Source organism: Saccoglossus kowalevskii, chromosome 6 (genome assembly GCF_978046115.1).
Source record: "Saccoglossus kowalevskii chromosome 6, keSacKowa6.1, whole genome shotgun sequence".
NCBI lineage: Eukaryota > Metazoa > Hemichordata > Enteropneusta > Harrimaniidae > Saccoglossus > Saccoglossus kowalevskii.
Window position 1 is genome coordinate 24518188 of NC_140646.1, and position 19755 is coordinate 24537942.

A 19755-nucleotide genomic window follows, 5' to 3' on the forward strand; every position below is an offset into this window, starting at 1 on the left:
GATTGTTTTGTGACTGCACTATAGTCTCTTGGATTGATTGTTATGTGACTGCACTATAGTATCTTGGATTGATTGTTATGTGACTGCACTATAGTATCTTGGATTGATTGTTAGATGACTGCACTATAGTATCTTGGATTGATTGTTAGATGACTGCACTATAGTATCTTGGATTGATTGTTAGATGACTGCACTATAGTCTCTTGGATTGATTGTTAGATGACTGCACTATAGTATCTTGGATTGATTGTTAGATGACTGCACTATAGTATCTTGGATTGATTGTTATGTGACTGCACTATAGTATCTTGGATTGATTGTTAGATGACTGCACTATAGTATCTTGGATTGATTGTTAGATGACTGCACTATAGTATCTTGGATTGATTGTTAGATGACTGCACTATAGTCTCTTGGATTGATTGTTAGATGACTGCACTATAGTATCTTGGATTGATTGTTAGATGACTGCACTATAGTCTCTTGGATTGATTGTTAGATGACTGCACTATAGTATCTTGGATTGATTGTTAGATGACTGCACTATAGTATCTTGGATTGATTGTTATGTGACTGCACTATAATATCTTGGATTGATTGTTATGTGACTGCACCATGGTATCTTGGATTGATTGTTATGTGACTGCACTATAGTATCTTGGATTGATTGTTAGATGACTGTACTATAGTATCTTGGATTGATTGTTAGATGACTGCACTATGGTATCTTGGATTGATTGATAGATGACTGCACTATAGTATCTTGGATTGATTGTTAGATGACTGCACTATAGTATCTTGGATTGATTGTTAGATGACTGCACTATAGTATCTTGGATTGAATGTTAGATGACTGCACTATAGTATCTTGGATTGATTGTTAGATGACTGCACTATAGTATCTTGGATTGATTGTTATGTGACTGCACTATAATATCTTGGATTGATTGTTATGTGACTGCACCATGGTATCTTGGATTGATTGTTATGTGACTGCACTATAGTATCTTGGATTGATTGTTAGATGACTGCACTATAGTCTCTTGGATTGATTGTTAGATGACTGCACTATAGTATCTTGGATTGATTGTTAGATGACTGCACTATAGTATCTTGGATTGATTGTTATGTGACTGCACTATAATATCTTGGATTGATTGTTATGTGACTGCACCATGGTATCTTGGATTGATTGTTATGTGACTGCACTATAGTATCTTGGATTGATTGTTAGATGACTGTACTATAGTATCTTGGATTGATTGTTAGATGACTGCACTATGGTATCTTGGATTGATTGATAGATGACTGCACTATAGTATCTTGGATTGATTGTTAGATGACTGCACTATAGTATCTTGGATTGATTGTTAGATGACTGCACTATAGTATCTTGGATTGATTGTTAGATGACTGCACTATAGTATCTTGGATTGATTGTTAGATGACTGCACTATAGTATCTTGGATTGATTGTTATGTGACTGCGCTATAATATCTTGGATTGATTGTTATGTGACTGCACCATGGTATCTTGGATTGATTGTTATGTGACTGCACTATAGTATCTTGGATTGATTGTTAGATGACTGCACTATGGTATCTTGGATTGATTGTTAGATGACTGTACTATAGTATCTTGGATTGATTGTTAGATGACTGCACTATGGTATCTTGGATTGATTGATAGATGACTGCACTATAGTATCTTGGATTAATTGTTAGATGACTGCACTATAGTATCTTGGATTGATTGATAGATGACTGCACTATAGTATCTTGGATTGATTGTTAGATGACTGCACTATAGTATCTTGGATTGATTGTTAGATGACTGCACTATAAGATGACTGCACTGTATCTTGGATTGATTGTTATGTGACTGCGCCATGGTATCTTGGATTGATTGTTATGTGACTGCACTATAGTCTCTTGGATTGATTGTTAGATGACTGCACTATAGTCTCTTGGATTGATTGTTAGATGACTGCACTATAGTATCTTGGATTGATTGTTAGATGACTGCACTATAGTATCTTGGATTGATTGTTATGTGACTGCACTATAGTATCTTGGATTGATTGTTAGATGACTGCACTATAGTATCTTGGATTGATTGTTATGTGACTGCACTATAGTATCTTGGATTGATTGTTAGATGACTGCACTATAGTATCTTGGATTGATTGTTTTGTGACTGCACTATAGTCTCTTGGATTGATTGTTATGTGACTGCACTATAGTATCTTGGATTGATTGTTATGTGACTGCACTATAGTATCTTGGATTGATTGTTAGATGACTGCACTATAGTATCTTGGATTGATTGTTAGATGACTGCACTATAGTATCTTGGATTGATTGTTAGATGACTGCACTATAGTCTCTTGGATTGATTGTTAGATGACTGCACTATAGTATCTTGGATTGATTGTTAGATGACTGCACTATAGTCTCTTGGATTGATTGTTAGATGACTGCACTATAGTATCTTGGATTGATTGTTAGATGACTGCACTATAGTATCTTGGATTGATTGTTATGTGACTGCACTATAATATCTTGGATTGATTGTTATGTGACTGCACCATGGTATCTTGGATTGATTGTTATGTGACTGCACTATAGTATCTTGGATTGATTGTTAGATGACTGTACTATAGTATCTTGGATTGATTGTTAGATGACTGCACTATGGTATCTTGGATTGATTGATAGATGACTGCACTATAGTATCTTGGATTGATTGTTAGATGACTGCACTATAGTATCTTGGATTGATTGTTAGATGACTGCACTATAGTATCTTGGATTGAATGTTAGATGACTGCACTATAGTATCTTGGATTGATTGTTAGATGACTGCACTATAGTATCTTGGATTGATTGTTATGTGACTGCACTATAATATCTTGGATTGATTGTTATGTGACTGCACCATGGTATCTTGGATTGATTGTTATGTGACTGCACTATAGTATCTTGGATTGATTGTTAGATGACTGCACTATAGTCTCTTGGATTGATTGTTAGATGACTGCACTATAGTATCTTGGATTGATTGTTAGATGACTGCACTATAGTATCTTGGATTGATTGTTATGTGACTGCACTATAATATCTTGGATTGATTGTTATGTGACTGCACCATGGTATCTTGGATTGATTGTTATGTGACTGCACTATAGTATCTTGGATTGATTGTTAGATGACTGTACTATAGTATCTTGGATTGATTGTTAGATGACTGCACTATGGTATCTTGGATTGATTGATAGATGACTGCACTATAGTATCTTGGATTGATTGTTAGATGACTGCACTATAGTATCTTGGATTGATTGTTAGATGACTGCACTATAGTATCTTGGATTGATTGTTAGATGACTGCACTATAGTATCTTGGATTGATTGTTAGATGACTGCACTATAGTATCTTGGATTGATTGTTATGTGACTGCGCTATAATATCTTGGATTGATTGTTATGTGACTGCACCATGGTATCTTGGATTGATTGTTATGTGACTGCACTATAGTATCTTGGATTGATTGTTAGATGACTGCACTATGGTATCTTGGATTGATTGTTAGATGACTGTACTATAGTATCTTGGATTGATTGTTAGATGACTGCACTATGGTATCTTGGATTGATTGATAGATGACTGCACTATAGTATCTTGGATTAATTGTTAGATGACTGCACTATAGTATCTTGGATTGATTGATAGATGACTGCACTATAGTATCTTGGATTGATTGTTAGATGACTGCACTATAGTATCTTGGATTGATTGTTAGATGACTGCACTATAGTATCTTGGATTGATTGTTATGTGACTGCGCCATGGTATCTTGGATTGATTGTTATGTGACTGCACTATAGTTTCTTGGATTGATTGTTAGGTGACTGCGCTATAGTATCTTGGATTGATTGTTATGTGACTGAACTATAGTATCTTGGATTGATTGTTAGATGACTGCACTATAGTTACTTGGATTGATTGTTATGTGACTGCACTATAGTATCTTGGATTGATTGTTAGATGACTGTACTATAGTATCTTGGATTGATTGTTAGATGACTGCACTATGGTATCTTGGATTGATTGATAGATGACTGCACTATAGTATCTTGGATTGATTGTTAGATGACTGCACTATAGTATCTTGGATTGATTGTTAGATGACTGCACTATAGTATCTTGGATTGATTGTTAGATGACTGCACTATAGTATCTTGGATTGATTGTTAGATGACTGCACTATAGTATCTTGGATTGATTGTTATGTGACTGCGCTATAATATCTTGGATTGATTGTTATGTGACTGCACCATGGTATCTTGGATTGATTGTTATGTGACTGCACTATAGTATCTTGGATTGATTGTTAGATGACTGCACTATGGTATCTTGGATTGATTGTTAGATGACTGTACTATAGTATCTTGGATTGATTGTTAGATGACTGCACTATGGTATCTTGGATTGATTGATAGATGACTGCACTATAGTATCTTGGATTAATTGTTAGATGACTGCACTATAGTATCTTGGATTGATTGATAGATGACTGCACTATAGTATCTTGGATTGATTGTTAGATGACTGCACTATAGTATCTTGGATTGATTGTTAGATGACTGCACTATAGTATCTTGGATTGATTGTTATGTGACTGCGCCATGGTATCTTGGATTGATTGTTATGTGACTGCACTATAGTTTCTTGGATTGATTGTTAGGAGACTGCGCTATAGTATCTTGGATTGATTGTTATGTGACTGAACTATAGTATCTTGGATTGATTGTTAGATGACTGCACTATAGTTACTTGGATTGATTGTTATGTGACTGCACTATAGTTTCTTGGATTGATTATTAGGTCACTGCACTGTGGTAGTTAATGAACGTAAAGTAAAACATAATTGAAACTAAACTGTGTGGAGATACACTTTGCATTGTCATGGCAACCGCACGTTCTAAAAACCGTAAACACGGTAAGAACATTTTGTGTAATGCATACTATCAAGAAATAGTATAGATGTCATGCTGAGTATTGTCAGTGACGTCAGCAGGATGGTATGAGCCCGGATAATATTACAGTCATAAAGCTGATTCGAAATAAACCCTAGAGAAGAAATATAGGAAACTGAGGTATTCTTTGACGTAATTTAGATTAGAATTACTTGGGTCTATGGTTCGATTGACGTTATAAAGTATAATAATATCCACAACAATTGACGCCGATGGATAATCAGCTAAATCATCTTCAGTAAATTCTGATATAGTCTTTGTATTTGTCTTTCAGATCTCAAATACCTATACTACGCTCACAGAATGATGTCAAGAAACGTCAAGAAGCACATGGTTGGGCAATATAGCAGTGTTTCCACCATGTGGAATTTGGTTGGCTAAGAAGAAAGGAGGGGAAAAAATGTTCACAGATATTGCTAAATTTCGAGGGCAAACTGTATACTGGTAGCCCTCGTAATAAATTCCATTATGAAACGCTAAAAAATATCAGGGAAACCTTGTCTGTTGCCTTGTTGTCTGTTGGATCAATGTATACAAGACGGTTACCATATTTAGAACCTTGAAATTCCACTATTACACCGTAGTGAGATCAACCACCAACCTCATATACAAAACCAGATCAAATCTTCTCAGAAACTGATGCGTTAGCTGCAGGACGAGGATGATGAACGAAATATGCCTTTCATGGACGAACTCGACTAATCCTCTACACTACAAACAGGGACAGTAATGATGACAAGCGAGAAGATACCGGAATCCAGTCCACCTGTTTGCACTACTACTGATGTCACTACGGATAAAAATGATGGTTGTCATGGGCCTGAAATTAACCACAGCAATTACTCAAGGTGGTAACAACAACCCAACCAACTAATAAGAATTTGGAAAAATTAAACAGATATTAAATGAAGATGTTACTATATCTTACCTTTTCTGTAGAGTACCTTTGAACGGACATTCTTTTGAACGTTGTCTATGAACATTAGTTTTATGTTAATTGCATTAATTAAAATTTTCTTTCAGCTCATTACATTGATCTTCATGAATAATTCAGAACACGGATTGCCAAGAAATAGGAATGTGTCATAAGTGTTATTATAATAATTGTTGGATTTGTTGTGATTTTGTTCGGAATTTACATCATATTTTTAAATGTAATAGTAAGTGCAGTGTACTTTACTCGATTTTATGTCGTTTTGTTCGACACAAACACTGAATGTATTTTGGTTTTGTATTGATGAATGTTGTTGGGAAACCTTCAGCTGTTCGGGTTTCCTCCGATGTAATTCCCGAGTACAATCAATGATGGAAATTTCTTTCACGTATACGGATCTAGTACAGTAACTGCCAAATATTATTTAAGTCACATGACAGTGTGGGATGTACCCGGGGCACTTACCTTTCAGTTTGATAGGGGTGTTACACCCCGGACTTCAAACCCAGGGGTCTATTATAGACCATTTTCTCTTAAAGACACGCCCCACTATAGACCATTACACTCATAAATTAACTACAGTTTTGACTAAAATCATGGCTGTTATGTGTCATAATGGTCTATAAAATGGCCCAATATTTCCAGGAATCTCTTGCTTCCTCCAATATACCATTGGAAAAAATATCTCGACGGCGTCCGGAACTGACGCGCAAATCACCATGTTGACACTGCCACGCATGCGTCCAACTCATTTTCATTGCATTCTAGGGGTTACACCAGAAAAAATAATGCCACAGTCACTATCACTATGATAGAGGGACTGTGGTAATGCTTACTCATTCGGTTCCGAGATTCTTTCTGCCGGGGGTTTAGCATTCATAGGGCGCTCGTAAATATCCAAATCCTAATCCAAACTAAATTCATGAAAAATACTATAAATGCTTGTGGAAGTTCCACAATCAGCGAGACCCCCTTTCTAAACCAAATCTGACAAAATATCTACGCCGAAAGGCGGCACCTAATTTTCGTTAAGTGCCCCGGGGTGACGTATTGTACAGTGTTCTGTGACTACTCACGGTTACTAAAAAAAAGAGTAACCGCGGACTACTGAATCGCACTGACAGGACTGGCAATAATCACATTCTGAGTCTACTGAATAATGAATCCGACAAAACTGAAAATTCACAATCGCTTTATTTTTCTCTCGCAATCCTTCTCCATAGTGATGGTTGTTTTCAAATTTGAACCACAGCTGTAAGTCATCGTTGTATTTCCTTTTTAGTAATTGGTTTGTTGGAATTTGGTTTCATAATCGAATGACACTAGCAGTCTCAAGGTATTATCAAATGAGATAAAAAAAAAAAGTAAAAGTTGGGGATGAATCTCAGACACAGTTTAACAAATAATGTTGTAGTTTATAAAAACAACGTTTCTTATGATTAAAATAAACATTTTCGCAAAACCCTTTTGGGATGTGTACTCTGGTATACTCTGATATATCGTTTCTCTCTGTTTATTCTACGACCTCCAGAACGGTACTTTTGCTGATCCCAAATGATAGCCAAGAGGGCTTCCTGGTTGTTACTGAATGTGTTGTCCTAATTGAGTACATCTAAATTGTCTACAGTTCTCACCTTTCGTTATTACTCTATTGCACACAGCCTGGGTCGTAGAATTGAACTTGAATTTTGACAGTTGATAAAGACCGGCTCAGTGTGATATACAATCTGTTAAGCGCAGTGATAATAATAATCTGTGTCCTAACTAGCAGACTGTCTAACTGTCTAACTAACTACATATATAAATAAATGACTATATAAATATATATAAATATGACACATGAAATTTAATTTTTAAGATCTGGAATATTGTACTAGTCATCTGAAATAGCATTTGTGTGTGTAACAGTGGCATATTTCGAGATACTTGTTCTAGTACTTTTCAAAAATCGCTATTTTAATTTTTTGAAACCCAGATTTAAAAAAAAATTCAAGACAACAAAATCGTTGTATTACTGACAAAAAAGTAACTATCCACTAAAATACAACCATTATTTTCTCAAAAATTAAGCCCAACTTTACTTTTTTTATTACCTGGGAGTACAATTTTTTGCAAACTGAATAAATTCTGGGTATTTGTATTTATGAGTAGACTTCTATCTGTGCTTTTCCTTCTTCGACTCGGTGATTGTAATGTGTTACGTTAGTATTGTGATCAGTTCATATAAACGTACGTATAATTGAGATAGATCGAATGATCACGAACCGTATAGACTACCGTAGTACTAGACAGTTGGCTCCCATGGGTATTACTGTCTGTCAACTAGATCTCCAGTCTCCCGAGACAGCTGAATTGGATACCCTTTAAAAAAAATATCGTTACATTCCTCTAGTAATTGCGATTCTTATGTACATTTTGCTTATTTGCAAGAACAATTCTTCGATGCAGATATTTCATGTAGACCCAGTTCCGTGCTGAGAATTGAAACCAAAAAATGAGAAGTGAATTATATATAACATTCACGTCGATTCTGTGTGATTGAAGTGCCTGTGAAATGTCTATTAAGTACTTTCTGGGCCAAAATAATGTATTGGTACAATCTTATTATTTTGTATGTACAACATATTTTTTAATGTGAAAATGGGTTTCAAACTCAATCTACGCCAATTTTATTTTTATGTATTTTGAAGCGAGGCTCTTTGTTAGTTCTTGATTTGCAACTCAAATACCCCTGAAGACGTACGCAGGGGGGGGGGGGGACTTGTTCGTCAGCCTCTTCTAGTCAGCGTACATAATGTATATAAGGCAAATTTCTTATTCAATATTCTCGTCTTTACACTAAATTGACACTCATGTACTTGTTCCTCGTTCATACACTGATATATTCCAATTTCCATCGATCGTCCAAGTAATTCAAAATTAAAATAAAAAGAGAAAATGTTTTAACATTGAACTATAGCTATCAATGAAATACATAAATAATAAACAAATGATATAAATGGGTGGGTGAATGCGTAATTTGCTGCGTGTGACGCTTCGGTTTTCATGTCTCGTCATTGCTACCTCTTACATATATCATGGGGTAAATTTCTCCTCTCTGGGTTCTCCACACGTGTCAGGGGGGAATCTTGTCTCGTCTCTATATCGCGTCCCCTCGAGGTACGGAATCGAGAAAGTCACTTAAGCTTTACAGTAAAATAAGACACGCACAACGAAATACGTTTCAACTTTCGTCTTAGTCGATCAGTCGAGCACTCTATAAGACACAGCGCCCAAGACTCTCCAGGACTGGACTGCGTCTGTTGTGGTGTACTCGCCAAGACCAACTAAAAACTCTCTTTATTCACTTTCAAAATCTTAACCAATTACAAAGCAGTAAAAAGCCTCTAGGGCGTAACCTTCAATCATAAAGCCAATCACACTAAGCACTGAATACGTCATATCTTTTGATTAATCGTTCACTACATTAATAATTACGAATACTAAAATGTCAGAAATAGTAGTCCGAATAGCGACGGTTATCTCGTAATTAGTTCTAAATCACTGAACCAAGTTCCGTCCAAAACTTCACATGGCCTAAACGGTGCCAGACATAACACAGCAATTCAGCTAATTAAGTCGATTAACAGATACGCAAAAATAATTTCATCATAGATAACACAAACTGTATGGTCTCTATAAAACGTTATTCAGATCCCCAAAACATTTGAAACACTCACCCTTTCTCTCTCTTTGAACGCCGGTGCGGTGAAAATTGGCTGGTCCGGAATCAAGTTCTTAAAATATGTTTTGGCACTTGTTGTTCTTTTATAAATGAGGACAGATGTTCGACGTAAGAATCTTCCATATAATGAGAATGTCCATTCCAACTTATTCTCATTAAAGCGCGGTGGTCGTCGCGCAGCGCGTGTTCGAATTTCATGTAAATAAACAATGTATTTTACACGCGTTGTATGTATACGTCGCTATGAGTCCCATATCGAACAGGACGCGGCGCGACGACCACCGCCCTTTAATGTTACAGCTTTCGTTCACTGATGTCACACTTTTGGATCGTTTGGAAACGCGTAAATTCTCACACTATTACAATACACATTAAAACAACCTCAGACTAGTAATACAAGTAATACTAGCCTTAAAAATAACATAGGCGGCGGCACGAAATTTTGAATGGGGGGGGGGGGGTCTGCTCACCATCCATCGCACCAAAGGCGCGACCTTACTACGGGGGCCCGGGCATGTTCCTCCGGGGAAATTTTGAAGTCTAGACCCTGGAAACGCTATTTCCTGCATTTTGAGGATCAAAACAGAAATTTCTATTCAACTGTGCCGCTGCCACTGAGCAAGCGCTGCCCGAAAACTATTTATCGTAGTACTAGTGTTATAAAAGTTTAGTACATGAGTATGGTTTTCTCTCATATATTTACGCTTGGTGGCGCAAATTTACTTCGGCTAGAGCCGGAAACAGTCGACTGTTTCGAGATAGGTGGGCGGATACGAAAAATCCTTTCGAACGAAAAAAAACAATAACTTTCTATTTTAGTGGAACACAAATCCAAAGCGTGAAATGTGTTGGTAGGCATTATTTCACAGACACTCTTAAGCAAATATCCGGGTTTGTACAGAGGACGCCACCAACGTTAGCTTTAAACAGCTGTTTGAATGATGCAAGCCTTCCGTGTGTACGTGCATTTATCAAGGTTTTATTGCTGTATTTAGTAAGTACAAGTTCAATCTCTAATTATAACACTGTTCTTTTCCCCATTCTCCCTTGTTCAAAGATTGGCCTAGGCGAACCAGTTCAATGGATCGCATTGACATTGGTTTTCAGTGTATGTATTTGGGCATGTCTATATCCGAGTACATGTACGTGTAATCTGACTTGTAACCTTTTGAATGTGTGTCCTTGGATTGGATGTGTTAAATGTACACGTGCTAGATCAGAGGAAAGCCAAGTTCATAGATACATTCACTGCTTAGTATTTCTGTTTGACGTGTGTGTATGTTTTTAAGGTGGGGGTAGTGATTTTGAATTCAGTCGGTAGCTGCTCAAAATCCACTTTGAATAAAATACCGGCTATATAGTGATGAACCATTACGGGGTAAAATAGCCACAGATAGTGTCAGTCACGGTGACTTTCAAGTTTTGTTCGGGGAGGGGGCGTAATTGTTCATGTAGTGGATTTTTTTTCACTCTCAGGGAGATTTGCATGTCGATAATGTTTTGCTTCCTGTAAAGAAAATGTTTTTTATTTCTTTGTTAAATTTAATTGATAATGTATGGGTTCATTGCCAAGGTCTGTCAACAGTATGGGTTCATTGCCAAGGTCTGTCAACAGTATGGGTTCATTGCCAAGGTCTGTCAACAGTATGGGTTCATTGCCAAGGTCTGTCAACAGTATGGGTTCATTGCCAAGGTCTGTCAACAGTATGGGTTCATTGCCAAGGTCTGTCAACAGTATGGGTTCATTGCCAAGGTCTGTCAACAGTATGGGTTCATTGCCAAGGTCTGTCAACAGTATTGGTTCATTGCCAAGGTCTGTCAACAGTATGGGTTCATTGCCAAGGTCTGTCAACAGTATGGGTTCATTGCCAAGGTCTGTCAACAGTATTGGTTCATTGCCAAGGTCTGTCAACAGTATTGGTTCATTGCCAAGGTCTGTCAACAGTATGGGTTCATTGCCAAGGTCTGTCAACAGTATGGGTTCATTGCCAAGGTCTGTCAACAGTATGGGTTCATTGCCAAGGTCTGTCAACATTAATTACTTATTTACTGTCATCTTGGTTATCACACAAACTTGTTGGGAAAGAGAGCATTCATTGATGAAGTTCAAAGTATGTTACAGTTACAGACATGATTGGTGCACTCTGTAATAATATATTTATTTATTTTTTTATTAGACGCATAAAATCCTTAGGAAAGGATAAAAAGGGTCTTACAGAAAGAAATTAAAAAAAATACAATCTAAAAAATAAAACAAAAAATAAAAACTTTTCTAAAAAAATAAAACAAATCAAAAACAATAAAGACAATTTGCAGCCAATGGTGAATACAGAATATAGAATGAACACAAAATGTAGCCTAATACACTGATTGCAAAAAATACTGACAGGGGTGTGTAGCTGGTGGTTTGAAACCCCTACCCCTTATCAGACAGAAATAAACTCCAATTGCATACCCCTTTTTAGACAAACTGTGGGTATTTGACACCCCTTTCCAGACAGTAAGCAAGTACCAAGTGGAAAGCAGGTGGACTCCCGGGGATGGACTTTCGATCGAAATGAAGTTACATAAAGAAAAAATCAGCTTCATTCTCCTGATTGTTGGATCACTCAAGCTCTAGAGACAGTTTTTCGAAACTATAAACCCCTTCTCTGACAGAAATAAGGAAAAAGGGGTACCCCATTTCAGATAATACATGTACAACATTTTTTTCCAGGTTGAAACTCAAGAAAATGAAACAATGTATCATGAATTAGACTTAAAAAATAAAAAAAACGGAGGGGGTACGGACCTATTTGTAAATATTTATGATACAGCAGTTGTAGAGAGTTCCTGCACATCAAATCCAACCACGTTTATTACACAGAATGCAAATAAAATTAAGGTTGTGTGTTGTTTTTTTGTATGTGCATTGATTGGAAAAGATATTTGAAATTTCCTATTTTCATAAATGTTACTATTAACATAATAGTTAGTTTTTATTCCAACACTAAACTTTCAAATGTGAACCAAGGTGAACAGAAAATGGTTTTATAGTCTTAACACTTATAAATCATGTGCAGAGTTTTTTTTTCGTAACCGGGGAACAGGGGCGCACCGTCCTGATACTCTCGGCTGGCGCCCTCTTACTGAATTGACGATTGAACTTTCAAGTCATAAATATATTTCTTGAGCCGCGCACTTCTGTACTGCCGTACAACATGAAATTTTTCTCAAATATATTTTTCTTCGTGAAAACATCCCAGCAACACCAGTTGACAATGTGTCTGGACACCAAATACACTAAAATTACTCCAAAAATATTTAACTGGCGATAGATACACCGTTAAAACGGTGTAGAAACCTTCCGATATGGCGTTTCCAGGTCGATCGCCTCTTGTTAATTTTTCCTAGAAAAACCTCTGATGTGGAATCTTTAAATTTATAGAAAAAAATCATGTTTTGTTATTTTGCTCATGAAAGTATGTTTTCATTTTTAAAATTGTTTCCCACGGTGAGAAAATATCTGAAATTTGTATTAGTGATGAAGACTACTAATTTATTTATAGTTTATAGTACATATATAGTCTGTGGAACTGTGTGTAATTGTTTTTCATTTTATTGGACAGGTTCCTCGTAAAATAGATTTATAATGTCGGTACGAATCACTTTACTCTTGTACTGAATTAAGAATTGGCTGGCTCTTCCCACTGCTTTTAGACTGGCAGGATTGGGAAAGGGATGAAAAGTTTGTGCTTCTAGTTGATATAGCCTATTTTAATTTGTTAATAAGCAAAGTGATTTCTGACTGGTTTGCAAGCGAACAAGCTTTCTGATAATTTGGAAGTAAACAAACAAACAAAAGTGTCTTAGGAACAATTATATTCTTCTGTATACAATACCAAAAAAAAAACCTTCAACATTTACATTTTACAGTACATTTATGTAATTTCTTTTGTAACAGTATCTTAATTCTTAAGTTTACTTAGTAATTTTCCATGTCATTTATTGATTTTCATTTAATTTGGGATAATTTTATTCATTGCACACACAAATTTTAATAAGTTTTAAAAGATTTGTCATTTCAACGTTATAAAATACAATATGCACAGATCAAAAGAAAAGAAATTAATTAATAATAGAACAATTAATTTTTTTCTCAGTTACAATGCTTTTCGTTTCACATTCAAGAACTACAGGTAGTTAATTTATAACAGTAATCCAGGAAATGTACTGTGAACATAAATTGCGGTCAATTACGTTGTCTCCAAAGGTCACGTCGGTTTGAAACATTCAATCAGAAATTTGAATACATGTTTTAACGCTACAGTAAAAACTAAAACCAATCATACTTGTATCAACGACTCTTGACGATTAACTTGACACAACCAAACTAACGTCTATTACATTGATTTCACCCACACCATGTACTTCTTGTATTCCATGTATTCTGTACATCCCGTTGTAAGAGAGTCAATTAAGGTCACAATATCATATACACTAAGAATTCCACCAATAACAAATGGTTTTAGAATTCAATCATTGTCTCTGTTATAGGGTACACTTACAAACACACAAGTTGTATGCCACTTTAACCTTTATACTATGTTATAATATGGATCTTATGTATACATAGTGTGGGTCCCATGCAACATGAACAAAGTGTGTATGCATTGTTGACACAGCTGTGCGTGATGACCATGGTTCTTTTTTTGTTGAGCACTCTATTATATGAGTAGCAACACTGAACCAGTGTATTTGGAGAACTTTAGTTCTTAAGGTGAAATTGTATTGAATTCTTTATATTAAAATCATGTGGAATCACAACGCTGCATTTCAAACTTATTTCTCTTTCTGTTCAGGTGTAAGTCATAATGGCCGGGGACGCATCAAAGATATTACAGGTAGCTGTGATTGGAGCCGGGGCAGCCGGACTGTGCGCCGCAAGACATTTAGCGAGTAAACCACATCTCTTTCAACCGCATGTATTTGAAAAAGAAGAGCAAGTCGGCGGTACATGGATTTACACTGAAGATGTAGAAAAAAATAAATATGGATTCACTGTCCATTCCAGTATGTACAAGAATCTGAAGTGAGTTGCATGATTAACAAGGGTAGATAAATTAAGGGCTCACAACCTACATATACATGTACTTTGTAGTGTATGGGACTGTCATGATAATATTTGGAGATGAAACACATTTTAAATATGTTAAAAGAGTTTTGAGTGGAATTGAATAATACATCTTATGTTTGTCATACTTTTGTTATCGATATCAAAAATGTAATGAAATACGCATATTTGCAGTAACATGTTCAGTTATGCTAAATTTGAATTTGGCTTAAACTGCCTTTGAAGTGAGTTTGAAGTAAATTGTATATCGTTCATTTTTATGTTATTGCCGTTGGAATACCAAATATCATATGTTATGGAAAATGGTAAAAAAATTTCATTTTCAGACTGATTTATGTTAGATGATTTTTTTTATACATCTCTATTTTGGCTTGTGTTATGATATCATTATTATTAGTCCTCGTTCGGACACAAAACTTATGTTTTGACCTCTGTGTGTTCGTGTGTGCGTACGAACCTGTATCTTAGAAATGTCTGGACCAATCACAATCAAACTTCACACATACATCATACATGATATTATACATATGCACGTCAATTTGTTTCACGGTCTGATTCAAGATGGCCGAATGGTGGCCATTTTTGTGCTAAAAAATCCTAAAAATCAAGCATTTCTCGGTTGTTTACAGATGGATTTCGTTCAAACATACATTAGACATTATGGGTTCCTGATGCACGTCATTTTATTTTTCAGATTGGATTCAAAATGGCTGACTGGCAGCCATTTTGTTTTAAAGATTGGGCTTCTAGAGCCATATCTCTTACAGCAAGTCTCAGAAGTATTGGGGCAGCCAATTTGCAAACTCGCTAGCGAATTGGCTAACTGCTTGGGTTTTGACTAAACGGTTGGCTTTCGAATCTCGCTGGCGCCGTCTTGCAGTCACGCCCACTTAAGACGAATCTAACAGTAGGGGACGATCCTCATACTTAATGAGCTAATCAGCGACGGTCTTTACAGTTGGATGGCGATTTTGCTTTGAAATATACCAGGGAAAGTTTTCTATGCTCTTCGTGTCATAGCCACATTTTTTGAGTAAAAACTGAAAATTGACTCAAATTTGGTCTGTTGGCTTAAAAATTAGGGTTAATTTTCAAAAATATTGAAGAATATAAGAAAAAAAGTCAGAAAAATTTGGGCAAGGAAGTCTGGTGGTGAAAAGGTTAATGCTCCTTGGAATTCAAATTATCAAACATGATATGTGCTTACTTATGGGGGGATGGGGTGTGGTAGGATTGGATGGGGTGGGTTGAGAGTATTCTTTTTCTTCAAACTAGACTGGCCGTGACACCTTATGGGTTTGAGGGTAGTGGGTTGCTGGTGCTTCTGCCCAAATGCATTGAATACCCCCTTCCTCAGGAAAATTTAAAAAAATGTTGAACATCTGTGAACAAGAAACAAATTTTTGTTCCAACCAGTTATGCAGTTAACAACATTTATTCATGGAAATTGTCCAGTTTAAGACTGATGTGATATCCAATGCATACCCATGATATCAGATTTATTGAATGGGTGTACCGGTAGTAATTTTTGTAAAATTCAAACACAAGATTAGTAAATCTGATATCATAAATGTTGAGATTCTATTTATCCTATGTATCCAATCTGCAACTCTTTCTTCAAAAGACATCACTATTGTTATTTGTGTGTGTGAATCCTAATTTTATTAGCATATTTATTTGCATACCAGAACATTTTTACTTGTACAGTGCTTTACTGTCAGTTTATCACCTGTGATTAAAAAATGATTCATTTATGAGGTCTTCAATATACTTCTGATTATAGTATTGACAAAATTTCACGCAATTTTGTGGTAATTCTATCCGTAGTATCACACATTTCATTTTTATTCACAATTGACAAATGAAACAGTTGGAAAAACAAATCCCGTTCATTGCCAGAATGAGGTTGGGAGAATTAAAAATAGTGATGTCTACAAACATGCAGTAAAGATTTCGGAAAAACAACTTTTTATGATGTTTTACCCAAAATAAATGTAAACATTAGTTTGCGTCACTTTCATTGCCAGAGCAACATATATCCCAATTATTATTTCGTGGCTCAGATTACTTCAACATATTGTTTTCAGAACCAACTTACCAAAGGAAGTGATGGCATTTCCTGATTTTCCCTTTGACAAGACACTCCCATCATTTCTCACCCACCAACAAGTTCTGCAATACTTGAAAGATTATGCACAACATTTTGATCTCAACAAATTCATTAAGGTAAATAATCTGTTTCTGCTTTGTAAAACCCTCAGTATGTCAGCTTTCTCTAAACTCACTCTTGCTGTGTTGGACTTCTCTAATTTTTTACCAACTGTATGTCAGACGTTAAAACCATGCACTGGAATGTCAGACTTTCCAAAACCACCCATGGTGTGTTGGAAAACTGTAACACAACCTTTGACATGTCTGATTTCTCCAGTACCACTCACGGTGTGTTGGATTACCATAAAACCAGTTTTAAAAACAATATGTACAATTGTCTTTTTTTGTTTTTAGTTCAAAACGTGCGTTGACCATATCAAACCAGTTATTACTAGTTCTAAAGAAAACCAAGTAATATGGGATGTTGGTTTCCGTGGCATTGAACAGTCTAGTGATGATATTGAGACTCAACAGTTTGATGCAGTCATTGTTTGCAATGGGTAAGAATATGTATTGTATGGGTGCATGTTTTTTAAACCATTCAAATGTGTTTGATCAATATTCACATTATCATTGTCTGACACCATTGTGTACAAATCATAAACAGAATCACATGGGTTTGTTTATTTGAGAAACACCAATTTTTATTCTTGAGAGAGTTGCAATTGCTCGCAAAAACATGAAGTTGAAAATACTAAAAAGAATTTTCAAAAAATAAATGATAGGAGCAATTTGTGGCGGCTTTCCGATGGTGATGTATTAATATTATTTGTATTTATTTGTGTAAATGCTTGTGGTTTTTTAGCTCCGCAGTCGACTTTGTCGAGCGGAGCTTTATCATATGAGTGATTGTCCGTCGTCCGTGTCAATGTTTTATTTTTTCGACTTCTTCTTGAAAACTACCAGCCTGAATGCTTTGATACTTGGTGTATATGTACCTTGGGTAGACCTCTTTCAGATTTGTTCATTTCATGATGATATCTTCAATTCTCTAATTTTGGTGAATATTTTTGTCATTTTTGGTGAAAAGTGATATTTTCAACTTCTTGTTGAAAACCGCAAATCCAATTGCTTTGATATTACATATATAGGTACTACATGTCGACCTTACTCAGATTTGTTCATTTCGTAATGATATCTTCAATTCTCCAATTTTGGTGAATATTTTTGTAATTTTTTGTAAAAAGTGATATTTTCAACTTCTTGTTAAAAACCGCAAGTCCAATTGTTTTGATATTACATATATAGGTACTACATGTGGACCTCTCTCAGATTTGTTCATTTTGTAATGATATCTTTAATTTTCTAATTTTGGTGAATATTTTTGTCATTTTTGGTAAAAAGTGATATTTTCGACTTCTTGTTAAAAACCGCAAGTCCAATTGCTTTGATATATTATACATATAGGTACTACATGTGGACCTCTCTCAGATTTGTTCATTTTCTAATGATATCTTCTGTTCTTTAACTGCCATGTGCATTGCTAACAGCGGAGCTATCTCAGCCGACAGGCTGCTTGTTTTGGTTACTTTGTTAGTATTCACAACTTGATGTAATAAAACCATTTCTTTTTTTTAGACACTACGCTGAACCCCAAATTCCAAACATCCAAGGAATGAGTAGTTTCCATGGCAACATTGTACACAGTCATCACTACCGGCATCCAGAAGATTACAAAGACAAGAACATTGTATTACTTGGAGCTGGTGCATCAGGAATTGATGTGGCACTTGATATTGCGCCTTGTGCAAGGCGAGTGATTTTAAGCCACAACAAGAATCCGCTAGTTTCTGCTCTACCAGAAAATATGAGCCAAGCACCGGGAATAAAATACTTAAAAGATAACAAAGTTATTTTTAAAAATGATCAAGAAGAAGAAATTGATGTCTTAATGCTTTGTACTGGTTACAAATATTCTTTTCCCTTTTTATCCCCCGAGTGTAATGTACAAGTGATTGACTCTCGAGTGACATCACTATACAAACATGCAATACACACACAGTTTCCATATCTGTCTTTTATAGGAATATGTAGTGTGATATGTCCATTTCCACAATTTGATTGTCAGGCCTTATTCATAATGTCTATTCTAGACGGCTCACAGCAACTACCAAGTCGTCATGAGATGGAAAAAGATATAGAAAAAGATTACAATTGGAGACTGAATGATTTGCAGTTTCCAAATCGCTACGCTCATCGTATGTCAAACATGCAGTGGGACTATAATGACCAACTTTGCATGATGGCCAAGGTGAAACCAATATCTAGGGTGGTGCCATCAATATATGATGCTGTACATCACCACAGAGTTAATCATCTAATGGGTTACAAAACTGACGAGTATGAAATAACAGGACCTGATACATGGAGAAAGATTGAACCAAATAAGTAAAAGTGATAAAAATAGTTAATAATTCTCCATGTATGTTTGTGATTACACAACACACACAATAATCAAACTTGTGATGACCATACATGTATCTATTCCACAATTTCGTAAAATATTTTAACATGTCAAAGAACATCATTTTAATAATAACTGTTTTAATGTCACCATGCTATCACAGATTTATTTACAGTTATATATTTTTGCTCACTTTTAGTCAAACCTGATATTTGAGAATATGCTAATTAAAAACTGACTGTCTGACTGTTGATATGATTACTTGAGTGGACCTCTGGTTTTCTCACATTTGATTTTTGTAACTACCTTTGTTAATGTTTTTAATGTCAAAACAATTTGTATTTTAGTTCTTGAAATTTGCAAACTTGCTGTTAATATACATCTCAGTTA

The 19755-nt window shown here is 35.6% G+C and overlaps 1 protein-coding gene across 1 annotated transcript; it reads left to right on the forward strand.

The window, feature by feature from the left end:
• The first annotated feature begins 10601 nt into the window (after positions 1-10601).
• On the forward strand, positions 10602-19475 carry LOC100377826 (uncharacterized). Its single transcript, XM_002735358.4, has 5 exons — positions 10602-10691; positions 14539-14768; positions 16898-17036; positions 17316-17461; positions 18540-19475. The coding sequence occupies exons 2-5, from the start codon at positions 14551-14553 to the stop codon at positions 19351-19353; spliced, it is 1317 nt and encodes a 438-aa protein (XP_002735404.1). The 5' UTR covers positions 10602-10691; positions 14539-14550; the 3' UTR covers positions 19354-19475.
• Positions 19476-19755: the final 280 nt, after the last annotated feature.

What these genes read in the sequence shown, in the direction of transcription:
- LOC100377826 (XM_002735358.4), top strand. Translation starts at nt 14,551, where the DNA reads ATGGCCGGGGACGCATCAAAGATATTACAGGTAGCTGTGATTGGAGCC. An exon ending in ATCTCAACAAATTCATTAAG is followed by an intron (nt 17,037 to 17,315) that starts GTAAATAATCTG and finishes TTTTGTTTTTAG; the next exon opens with TTCAAAACGTGCGTTGACCA. An exon ending in GCAGTCATTGTTTGCAATGG is followed by an intron (nt 17,462 to 18,539) that starts GTAAGAATATGT and finishes TCTTTTTTTTAG; the next exon opens with ACACTACGCTGAACCCCAAA.